We start from the raw sequence: 12,874 nt of genomic DNA on the forward strand, positions 1-12,874 counted from the left end.
GCTGCTCCTATCGCCGCCTCCGCTCGAATCGACCTTTCCACCACCAGATCCAGGACCTACTAGGTCCGATGCATTGCATCCGGTACCGGGTGCACCATTGTTGACCCCGTCGGCAGCGATGGACGACTTCAACGACGAAGGGGACGGCGCGGAGTTCAACGCTGGCGGATCCGGCAACCCCGCAGGCTTCAACGCCGGCGGATCCAGACTCCCCGCGGGCTTCACCGCCGACGGATCCGGCAACCCCGCGGCCTTCAATGCCGGCGGATACGGAGATGGCTCTTCGGGGTTGGACTTTGGCAACGTCCCCGACTACGACGGCGGCCACCGCACGAGGAACTTGTTCTCCCTGGCGCCGCTGGGCTTAGGAACCGGTGCGTACAACCCCTACACCTCCGTGCCGCATCAGAGCTCGTCGTCCACCTTGCCCACCCCAAGCCAGCTGGGTATGTCCGGCCTCAACCTCAATGCAACCTCCGGTTGGCCGCACATCAACGACTACAAAGGGATCCTTCGCTCCGCCGACCAAGTGGGAGGAGGCGGCAGCAGCCGGGGCGGCCCTCCCGGCCGAGAGCCTTCCGGCAGCGGTGGTCAGGCCGCGACTCCCTTGCCTCGTCAGCGGCGTCCTACAGCTAGGGTCCGCGGTTCTCGGCGTCGTGGCGCCGCTCAAGCACTGGACGTCGACAACAATCCGATACTTGTTCCCACTCCCCCTCTTTACTTCCATGATCTGGATATGTGGGTACGCGTACATTATTCCCTGGTGTGCATGAAATGTTTCGGTTAGTCATGGTTACTGTCAATAGGAGTTCATGCATTGCTTGTTCAATTACATTGTGCACAGAATGAGCCAAGCAGGGCCAAGTGGACCAAAGAGGATACTCAGGTGTTTTGTGAGCTTTACTGCCAGCAAATTGAGTTGGGTAACTACAAGAATGGCAACATGAGCAAGTGGGGCTGGAAAGATGTTCAGGAAAAGTTCCTAGTGGCGACTAGCAAGTTCCGTAACAGTGAGCAGTTTGGTTACAAGTACAGGTAGTTGAAGTTGCTTTGGCAGTTCATCCAAGATCTGCGGACAAAGTGCACAGGCTTGGGGCACAGAGAAGATGGCTCTGTGATTGCTAGTGATAAGTGGTGGCAGACCCATTGCAAGGTCAGTGATCTGTGAACACCTCATATGTACTCGTTTCCTTTCTGTCCTAGCTACTGAATGTCTGTGTGTTGTTATTTGCAATGCAGGGGCACGCCGACTGGTATGATCTGAAGGATGGATGGCCAGAATACATTGATGAACTGGACCGCATGTTCTGTGGAGTAGCAGTGACTGGAGATACCTCCTTTGTTCCTGGGGTCAGCCGCCAGATCAACTTCATCAGCAGCGGCGAAGAAGATGATGCTGATGCTGACTGTGGCACCCCTCGGAGCTGTGCGACCCCAGTCAGCAGTGGGAGCAAGAGGAGCTCCAGCAGCATCCGCAGCACAGCTACAAGCCCCAGCAAGAAGAACAAGGGCGGTGCTGTTCGGAACATGAACAGCAACATGACAAGGTTCAACTCCAGTTACGATCATAGGACATCAGTGATCGAAAGGGCGTTGGAGGATAAGATGAAGGAGGTTGAAGATCTGAAGGACAAGAAGAAGCAGCGACGAGATGCTAGGAAACAAGAACAGAAACTAGTTACAGATTCAGCGACAGAGCTTGGAGTGCACCTGATGGAAGGACAACTCTGGAATGGTGTCGTCAAGATCTGCATGCATGATGACCTACACAATATCTTCTTGTGCACACCTGTTGAAGCAAGGCTGTCCATGATCAAGCAATATGCCTCTACGGTGTAAAACCAGACCCTATGTCTTTTGTGTGTGCTTGTCATGTCTTTTGTGTGCTTGTCATGACTTGTAGTTGAATTAAGTTGTGTTGGTATTATTTATGTTGTGATGATGAACATATGATGAACTATGTTGGGAAGTGCTAAATTATAAGCATGGTTGTTGAATTTAGAGCAGTTTGGTTATTATTTGTTAAAGTTATTGCCTCGATCTGAGAACACGTGATGTTTCAATGAAGGTAGCAGCATTTAGTACTGTGGCTACCAAATGAATTGTACTAACTGTTGCTGTGTTTTTTTGGAATGCGCAGGATGTTGATGCTCATTTTGGTACCCAAGTTGAAGCTTCAATGGACGAGGAGGACGAGGAGGACCAGGAGGACGAGGAGAAGTTACTGGACGAGTGGTGGGAACTATTCTGGAAATTGGTGGTAGAAGACGATGATGAAGCACCATTTATCTATGGTACATATGGATATGCTATTCATATGGACAAGTATTGCAATAGAGGACCGTATAGGAATCCACCATTGATTGGGGAGCAATGGGTAGTTAACAAGCTTGCCAATGAATCATCCTGCTACACCATGTTTAGGATGACCCCACACATGTTTTATAGGCTGCATGACTTGTTGACATTTGAGTATGGACTGACAACATCAAATAAATCTAGCACTATTGAGGCTTTAGGAATGTTCCTTTGGATATGTGGGGCACCACAATCTGTTAGGCAAGCAGATGACAGATTTGAGAGATCACTAGCCACTGTGCATAGCCTATTCTACAAAGTCCTTAATTGTCTGGTAGACCTATCTGCCGACATCATTAAACCTACGGACCCAGAGTTTAGAACAATGCATCCTAGGCTGCAAAACAATCGGTTCTACCTTGAATTCAAGGGTTGCATAGGTGCAATAGATGGCACTCACATTCCTGTTGTTGTGCCAAGTGCAAAGTTTATGCAGCACATGTGTAGGAAGGGCAAGACAACCCAGAATGTCATGGCCGCTTGTGACTTGGATATGGTCTTCACTTTTGTGCTTGCTGGGTGGCCTGGTTCAGTGCATGACATGAGGGTGTTTGACGATGCAATGACAACTTACATCGACAAGTTCCCAAAGCCACCTAGAGGTACACACAACTGTTTGTAGGTCATTAGTGTTTTCTAATACAACCATTGTAAACTTACAGGTACTTACTGCTGGTGTAGAGAAATACTACTTGGTGGACTCGGGGTATGCAAACCGCACCGGCTTCCTGGCTCCTTACCGACAGACCAAGTATCACATCCAAGACTTTCAAAACACGCCCGAACCACAAGGTATGAAGGAGATATTCAACTTTGCACATTCATCTCTTAGAAATGTGATCGAAAGGACGTTTGGAGTGTTGAAAATGAAGTGGCGCATATTGTTGGATATCCCGGCCTATCCACTAGAAACACAGACACGGATTATATGCGCATGCATGGTGTTGCACAACTTCATTAGGATTAATGGTGACTTTGATAGTCACTTTGGTATAGTGGACAACAACATTAACTATGTGCCTGTTGAAGGCACTCAGGATCAGCCGGAAACAGTGCCTGCGCCGGAGAGTGTAGACATGGCAAGCATGAATGCATTCCGAGACATGCTTGCGGAACATTTGTTTGCTAGGTCTTGAATAATTTGTGTTTGAGGACATGTAATTGTTTATGTACTTTGTGATTAGGTGTAACAATTTTCGGTGTTGTGAATCTGTAATAATTTGCGGTGCACTTGAGAATATTTTCCTTGAAGTTTTGTTGTTGAAACAAAATGAATTGTGTTGTCATTAGAGCTGTTCATGCATTTTTTGGATGACAACATGCATGGATCATGCTGAATTGCTGGTATAATGATGAAACAGTGCATTGCAAAGTTTGTGCAGGGCCAAGTTGGGACCTACAGATTTTGGCCTAAGGGCCAAATTTCGGCTGCACAGTAACTTCCAAGTTGGGAGGTCCCAACTTGGGCAACTAAACATGACCCTAGTATGAATTCGGACTTCGGAGTTTCGAACCTTCGTTCCCTTTGTTCATCATCATGTCTGCGCGTTTCGAGAAAGCCGAAACCTTTGCACTTGCCAGCCAGCTCAGGTCAACGGCTAGCAGAAAGTACGAAGTTTATTCCAATACACGACAATACCACGCGACCTTTCCATAGTGTGTCAAGTACTCAAGCACCAGCCACCACCACCAGGGCTTCTCTTTGATGCATTTGACGTCAAACATTTCCGAAGCGCAGTTGATCCTCATGCACTAGTACTAGCAGTGCAGTCCAAGAATCTGCGTCACATGATTCGGGGCCTAGTGGATGTGCACCAGGAAACGAGTTCGATCTACCCAAAGCCGACCATGTCCGATCCTGTGGGAACCGGAAAAAAAAAACTTCTAACGATCCTCGCGTTGCGCTACGGGCACCAGCTCCATGATGCGTTCAGCCGTTCACGTCCAGAATCGTGGTGCACGACTGGAGCTTCGGCGGCGGTGCTCGCCTCGCCTGCTCCGGCCACAGGAACTCTCACCAAATCACCAATTCACTATGCGTCCATGGGCAAAGGCGAGGCTTTTTTTCTCGCGCCGCACTCGCCAGGTTCCCGGGAACGCGCGCGCGCGGCCGTGGCCGGCCGGCCCCGAGCCCCCGACCTCGGCGGCCGGGATACCACCTTGACGAGCTGGCCGGCCAGATTTTCGGTGGATTCTGGATGGTTGCCGGGATCGCGAGGTTATTTCGTCGCTTTCGTGTGCCTTCGACGCTGCGCTTGCTGCCTAGTACTGTACGAAAGTACTACTCCGCTTACGTGACAATGCAAAGCCCCGTTGGTCAAGTCCCGTGCCTACGATACTGCCACGAGCAGCGAGAGCGCTCTGAACGTTTCAGTTCGCCAATTCGCACGCCGTGCCTTGCACCGGGAAATCTACGCATCAGCCGACCACCGTCTGTGAGCTCTGAGCACCGTTCAAATAAGAAACAAACCTTTGCCTGCAGCAATGCTGCAACTGCAAACGTGCATATGGCGTGACACGATGGTAATTTGAACATGGATGCGTGCCATGATCAGATCACAGATCAGCTTGCGCCACGAAGCAGGAAGGTTTATCAATGGCCTATAAATCCCTTGTTAACGGAGCCCTTCGTCTCGCAATCAGCAAGTCCCCGAGTTTACCATCATCTTCCGATCTTAACTCGATCGTAGCTGCGGACTGATTCCAAATGGATTCTCGCAGCTTGATCTCTACGAAGGCGCTACAGATGGTAACAACCACGCTGATCCTCCTGAGCCTGGCGCGGCCGTCGCTGTGCCAGCGGCGGGAGCTCGAGCTGGTGGAGACCCCGGCGGGCGACCAGCTGACGTACCACGGCGGCGCCGTCCTCAGCGGCGACATCCCCGTCTTCATCGTCTGGTACGGGAGCTTCTCGGCCGAGCAGAAGGCCATCGTCGTCGACTTCATCGAGTCGCTGACCTCCAAACCCCACTCCGCGACGCCCTCGGTCGCGCAGTGGTGGAGCACCATCCACAACGTCTACCTGTCCACCTCCACCGCCGCCGCCGGCGGCGACACGCGTATCCTCCTCGCCAGCCAGGCCTCCGACGAGCAGTACTCTCTCGGCAAGTCCCTGACGCTGGACCAGGTGTTCCAGCTCGCGGCGGGCGCGGGGCCCAGGAAGGGCGGGCTCGTGCTGGTGCTCACGGACCCGGGCGTCGTCGTCGACGGCTTCGGCAGCGTGCGGTGCGGGCTCCACGGCGCCGATGCCGGCGCGGGCTACGCCTACGCGTGGGCGGGTGACGCCGAGCGGCAGTGCCCCGGGCAGTGCGCGTGGCCGTTCGCGAAGCCGTCGTACGGCCCGCAGGACAAGCCCCTGGGCGCGCCCAACGGCGACGTCGGCGTCGACGGCATGATGGTGACGCTCGCCAGCATGGTGGCGGGGGCCGTGACCAACCCGTTCCGCGACGCCTACTACCAGGGCGAGAAGGACGCCGCGCTGGAGGCGTGCACGGCGTGCGCCGGGGTGTACGGAAGCGGATCGTACCCCGGGTACGCCGGGGACGTGCTCGTCGACAAGGACACCGGAGGCAGCTACAATGCCATTGGCGCCGGGGGACACAAGTACCTGCTCCCCGCCGTCTACGACACGGGGAAGCCTGGTTGCTCTACTTTGGTGTAGAGCGCGGAAAACGGTGACGAATTTCACTGCACGTCGTCGGCGCCGAAGGTGTAAATATACATAATTGTTTCTTCGATTTGCCGTTCTTATTTCGACGAGCTTATGGTGTTGACGCTTGCTGGGATCGTTGGAGGATCGGAGGATCTCTAAGAATTGGATAAAACAGAAGAGCGCGAAGTATGCTAAGCAAGGAGTTGTCTTTCAAAGACCAACGTACAAATCAAGATCAGTTTATCAAAATGAATAGAGATGAAATTGGGCGACCGATGCTGTGTGGACTTTGGATCAACCAGCTAATTATATTTACTTATTTCTATGTACCTGGTTAGTTGGTTGCGCTATTATGGAAGAAGAAATGCAATACTATTTCTGAAGAAAATCACATATATGACTGTAGACTTAATGACCTTGAGTTTGCACAGTTGGGTGGCTTGGCTACTTTGGTGTTCATTTTTCATTAAGTGTTTTTTGAGACATCAGAGGGTCTAAACTGCCAATCAACCCCGTTTGTAACAACTCTTGCAATAGTGCCCCCACAAGCACTGGTAGAGATGACTAAAAACTTCAGATATCTTTTTTTTTGCGAGGAAGATATCTTCTTGGAGTTAACTAAACCTTCTCTATGCATTTGAACTTTTTTTAAGACTACTCCAAATGCCCATTCACACTTGTAGATCCAATCCATCAACCTGTGCTCCGTGCAGGCTAAAAAATTTAAGAGTATTTTAAAAAGACCATATGCTATAGAAGTTCGTCGATAAATTTGAGGCTGATATACTAATTAAAAGTGCTTAATCTTATTCTCTCTCTCATGTAATCTTTATCCGGTTGTAACAGATATCATTACCGATTACTTCCATCCCTATTCATATATTACATCTTTTGCATCCCATCTCTATCTCAATGTGTGTTCAACAGTTAGTTGAACCTTAGCTTTAGTTATATTACCTCTTGTTGCAATCTGTCTTTCATGACTCCATTGGTTCAGATTTTTTTCTTCCCAATTTCAATTTTACTTTGATAATGATGCTTATTATGTGGTCCACATGCCAAACATCATTCATCTATACTTTGTGTTAGTTTGTCCATATATTAGCAGAAGTACATAGGTAATTTAGAAGTATGCATTTGGTATCTTAGGATATTATTTTCATAACGATAGTAGAAGTGATTAATTTGCATGTGCACATAAAGGGTTAGTTGTTACTTTAATAGGCAAACGTGTGTAATTTAGATGTTAATTTAGGGTTGTTTTAGATTATTATCTTATAATTAATAACATACACGGGTAATTTAGATGTGGATCTAGGGTATTATCTTGGATTTTTTTACAATGGTAGCGGTAAGTAATTTAGATACAAACTTTTTTACAATGGAAGTTGGTTTTATAACGGCAAACCTGAGTAATTTACTAAAATAATCTATACCTAATATTAAAGAGAGGATGTTTCTTTCATCAACCGTCGTGGACATTTTGCAAAAAAACCTCTCAAGGTTTTGGTAATCAACCCGCAGTCCAAATGCTGAAGAGGGGGGGCTCGGGTGGAAAAAGAAGAGAAGGGAGGGGGTTAAAGGGGAAAAAGCTTCTCTTTCTTCGAAACAGAGAGGCGAACGAGGGAGATTGGACGTGGGCGGCCAGCAACGTCAGTGGTGCGGCGGTCGGCGTCCTGGGCTCGACCGCAGCCATGGAGAAGGGGAGGAGGGTGAGGCCGTGAGGCTTGGGCGAGGGGAGCGTGCCGCTGCCGCCGGCAAGGCCGGGGCGCCTCGGCGTCTGCTCCGGGGGTCACGTCATGCGCGACGCCGTCCTCCGCGATGCGGAGTCGGAGGCCGCAGCAGCCACCCCACCCGCTGAAGATCCGCGGCGGCGGCGACGGCCATGCGGGGGAGGGGCCGGAGGGCACGAGGCCGCAGCCGCCGGAGGGGCCCGGAGGAGATCGAGAAGCTTGCCCACCGACGACAGAAGGGACGACACCAGGACCGGAGGAGGATGGCAGCGGACGCAACGAGATCTGCTCGCCGGCGGTGGCAATGGCCGCCGCGCACGAGGAGGCCGCGTCGTGGTCGGAGGAGGCGGCGGTGCGGCGGGTCTTTGGCGTCTCTGTGCCACTCCAGGTCCACCTCCACGACGCTTGGGAAAAAAAACTTGTCAGGTGAAGGGGAAAAAGCCTCACGGTCCCGGACCGACGCCACCGACGGCGCCGGCAGCCCCCGCGCCATCTCACCAGCCGCCTTGAGGAACTGCGCTGCGCCCTGCCCGTTGAACAAGGTGCCGAGAGGCGACGATGTTCAGCCTTGCCTCTGTTGAAGACGTCGTTCAGCACGGGCAGCCTGCCTACGGCGGCATAGCGGCCCCTTCGAGATCTGCTGTGAGGGCGCCTACGGGAGTCGCATGTGCTTCTCGACTCACCCACTGGCGGCAAGTCCCTCTTCCTCCTCTGCTCCGCTTCCAGCACGCGTCCCTAGCCGGTCCTCCATTGCCAGGTGCACCTTGCTCTCCCTTTCTTCTCTCTCTCCTCAATTGTTTGCCAGCTCTTGGATAAAAGAAATTGCTCTCTCTTGGTAATCGTTGCTTTTTGTTTGCTCATTAAAATTACTGCTACGTGATAATGGATGGATCAATAGATAAATCAATTATTGCAGCAATAGTGTCAATCTCTTTTCCCTGCTATTTAGTTGTCGTCCTGTAGTCTGCTATGCTCTGAATGTTTCCAACCCTTCTGCTTGCTCTGAATATTCCCAACCTTTCTACTATTCGTTGACACCAGCTTTTCCTTTTCCTTATGTACCTGATGTACCAATATTATGTTCCATGATTCCGATGCATAATTTGTTCTATGACGATGTGAATGGATCTAGACAGAATGATGAAGGCATATACAAAATGGAGATTACTATTGCTTTCTTTTCTTCATGGCAGTGGCTTAATGTTGTCCTATGAAACCATATGGTCGTCAGTTATCGGATTTGTCATTTGCTCACTACCACTTTCACTCGGTTTGTGTTTTTTTGCAGAGAAACTAGCCATTAAGAAGGATCACTGAATGTAGCAGCAGAAATGCAGATGATATTTCCTAGCACAAGGCAAAATGAATCTAATTATACATGTGCCCTTTCCTTCTTTATCAATTTGATGAACCAGCTCTAGAGAATTAACTACTTTTATCTCTGCATATGGTGTCCTGCGGATAGAAAGGCAGGAGAGGAGATCACCCTGCTCGCAGAGCACGCTGCTGGAGAATGACAAGTTGTCAATCGTCATGTTTAGCCTGGAAAAAATGAGTACGTGTTTAGGTTCCTTTGCGGTGACTTGCATTGCTCTTAAATTCTATCCAGTTTTTTCTTCACCTTACTAACACATGGCTTCTTTCTCTTCTCATTGAAGTTTGAAGTGACGCGGTGTATCAGCGAGAGTAGTCAGGTGATGGGCTGGTATCTTACGTTTCTACAACTTCTCCTCTCTTCCCATCATGTGTGTATTTCTTTCCTTTTTGTATGCAACTAGCAAAGGAAGAAACAAGAAAAATATGAAAAAAAATTCACTTCTGTGCCTCACGCAATAAAAACTAATTCCAACCAACCGTCAAATTTGGTTGATTTTAATAATGAACAACATATTAAAAGCGAGAGAGCCTTGGCATTAACCAAATTATTATTTGGTTGATTTTTTAGCCCAGCTTCATTTGATGCGTGCACATTTGGTGGCGTATGGGACCCGCAATGATTTTCTTCCTTTCGCGCAATGATTTTCTTCCTTCTGTGCAATGCATGGGCACTTCTGCTAGTTATATATAATTGACATTGTTGCCAGCAATGGTTGGGTCTATAAATCAATGGTCGGATGTATTGTATTGTTTTTGAAATTTCTATCTTTCCAAGTTCATCTCATGTGAACTAACACCAAAGCTCCAAAGAAATCTATAATTCATAATAGTGAGATGTTAGAATAGGTTTGGAACTACAATAAAAAATTTTGGTTGGATTATATACACACACTGGAAACTTAGAGCACAAAGCATGGAATTCTTGCATTGTTACCCTACCTCTCGCTAAAGGATTAAAACTCAAAAATCCCAATTTATTCCGTTGTACATCTTTATCTTATACCATTGGGGAAGGTCATATATCCTAGGATCTATTTGACGTGTGAAAAACTTAAAAAGTTTTATGGTTAATTATCTTGAACAAAAATGGAAAAGTGTGCTTACTTTGTGTAATATCTAGGGGTAGGTTGAAGAAGTCGACTGACCCCTTCACATGTATCTATAAAGGAGTCACATGAGGCCAATGATACCATCTCTCCATTCATTTTCTTGCTCATTTTCTGCATTCTATTGTCTCACATGGTTTGTAGGCTCATCTTATTTGATGGATATTGTACAACCCAAAGGTTGTGAGTTTTGGGGAATCGTGATCCAAAGATTACAGTAAAACCTCCTTTAATATAATCATCTACGCACACTTTTATAAAGAGCCAAGAGGTGTGCATATCACTTACAAGGACATAATTGATAAGCACCAGGAGTATGCACATATAGTTTTAGAGTAAATACCATTTCTTCCTTAACAATCATCTAATAACATGTTTTGATCCATAATATTGGTCTTTCTAATTATTTGTGATAATATTATTTTATTTTATTCATACCATGTATTAGTTTCATCCAAACTTTCACAGTTCTTTTGGATGTAGTATGAGTTTGTTTGATATAGCTAAATAATTTAGTGGAGATTCTATAGTCTAGTGTGCAATAAAAGACTACAGGGAATCTTCCAAGAGAGCTAGGTTAGGAAGTATATTACTCTAACAATTGTCAAGGTTGGAGGATTAAGATTCCAAATAATGGATTGGGCTGCCAGCGACGAATTAGGCAACTAATGGAGAGTTGTAACTCGAAGCGAGTAATTGACTTAATATAAATCTCTAAAATGTTATAAATTTTTAGCACCTTGTAGAAACTCAAATCATTTGTCTTATAATCTAGATATTATATTGAAGTTACTAACAAGACTATAAATTTATGATACTTTCTATAGTTGTATAAAAAACATATAAGGAATTTTGATATAAAGAAATGACAAATGCATAACAAAATTAATAAGCAATACTTGTTGAATCTCAACTCCATAAGATCTAGGGTTTTAACTCAAGAACTCACATCTTCATCTTCATTACATATGTTTTTTATATTTGCAAAGCTTGCATAAGATCCAATATTTTTTAGGGCTAGGATTTCATATTTGCAAAGTTTCCTTTAGACGAGACAAAATCTAAGCATAGAAAGCCCAACCCTAAACAACCCGTGCTTAGCAAAAAAAAAATCACTTAGTCAAGCATGTTGGCTTTTATGCCTTAGCTTGCACAGTTGCCTAACGGCTCGAATCTGACCCAAGTCTTGTTCAAAACATATAAAACTCATGGGTGGGTTGGCCTACCCACATCTTGAATTTGATGCTCAATGGGAGTCTAGGTCAGGCTTGAGCAATCGCTTTAGGTCCAAAACAAACTAGGCTTTTCGTTGGTTTGGCGCACCAAATGCTCGCGTCTATATGAGAGACCTAGTTATTTTGTATGTTGAAATGAGGGAGCTAGTTGTCTGGGCTAATAGGCTTAACTATTTAAGCGTATGCCATTCTTTTGGATTAGAGCATTCCATTCTTAAAGTAAACTCATTTTTCCATGCAACTCATCATAATTTTTGTGTCATAATGGGTAAAGTATATATGCAGACCTCAAGGAGCGTCAAGGTCCCATTGGTCTAAAGAAACACCATACCTAACATTCTTTGGCACATGGGACATCTAAAAAATTGGAGCTCCTGAAGAGTGCTAACTCCAGTTCATGTATCACTAACAAACGTCTCATGCAATAGTTTTGGTAATGGATGATGAAGTTTATACTTATTCCCTTTTTGCTGAACTTTTTTGGACTATATCGGTTGACGATTAAAATTGGCATCAGTAGGGTTTGCTATGTTTTCTTGGCAAAGCGGCTTCACAAGTTACCAAATTCGACCGAGCCAATTTTGTCAACATTGCTAAACAATTAGTTGAACCATATCATTATGTGGTACTCATTGGCACGATCGTAATGCATATATAGGAGGTCTAACTGGAGTCTGGATGAGAGAGATATGTAGCTCCGAAATGGTCCACACCTGTGAAAACTAGTCAGACTGGTTTTTTGAAATTGGCCAGATCTGTTTGGGCCTATATAAACCGAGTAAGAGTTGTATTTTAGCATGGGATAGATGAAAGTTTTGACTATTATTGGAACAAGACCTCCCCACCCTACATATGTATGAAGGGGCATGTCCGATTGATACACACCCAATCCAACAAAATATTATGCGTTTAAATTTTTCTCCTAAACTCTAAATCTCTCTTCCAACCTCCATGATGTCCGTCTAGTGATTTCCATGATCACAGATGGTGTCCTAGGCTTGCTAGTTGACCTAGTGCACGATCGACAATGTCTGCACCCTAACACGATCCCTCCCAAACATGAGAGTATCAATGGCCTTTTCTAGTTTGCTCGTAAACTAGTCGTTATATGTCATGTAAGTGCATTGATTATCCTTTAATGGTTTGTTTGTAAATCTAGATGTCCTCCATCATGTAAGTGTGGTACTTATCCTCCTCGAGTGATAGATTTCCACGCGGGGACAATGTTGGCACTCGTTACTAACAAACTTTTACCCCAGTTATCTTCAATATTGGCATATAGATGACACCATTTACATTGATCATACCTAACAATCGGACCATTTTTGCATATGCCTTGCATTTTGAAGGATATTCCATTTCCCCAGAAATTGGACTACATTGAAGCGTAATTGGATGAGGCTAGAGAAAGAC

General features: G+C 46.6%; 1 protein-coding gene across 1 annotated transcript; it reads left to right on the plus strand.

The window, feature by feature from the left end:
• Positions 1–5,033: 5,033 nt before the first annotated feature.
• LOC101782830 (protein EXORDIUM) lies at positions 5,034–6,368 on the plus strand. The gene has a single exon (XM_004966745.2). The coding sequence runs from the start codon at positions 5,066–5,068 to the stop codon at positions 6,017–6,019; it is 954 nt and encodes a 317-aa protein (XP_004966802.2). The 5' UTR covers positions 5,034–5,065; the 3' UTR covers positions 6,020–6,368.
• The last annotated feature ends 6,506 nt before the right edge of the window (positions 6,369–12,874 follow it).

The sequence above is a fragment of the Setaria italica genome, chromosome IV (assembly GCF_000263155.2).
Source record: "Setaria italica strain Yugu1 chromosome IV, Setaria_italica_v2.0, whole genome shotgun sequence".
In the NCBI taxonomy this organism is placed as follows: domain Eukaryota; kingdom Viridiplantae; phylum Streptophyta; class Magnoliopsida; order Poales; family Poaceae; genus Setaria; species Setaria italica.

Coding starts and splice junctions, on each gene's coding strand:
- LOC101782830 (XM_004966745.2), top strand. CDS start 5,066: ATGGATTCTCGCAGCTTGATCTCTACGAAGGCGCTACAGATGGTAACA.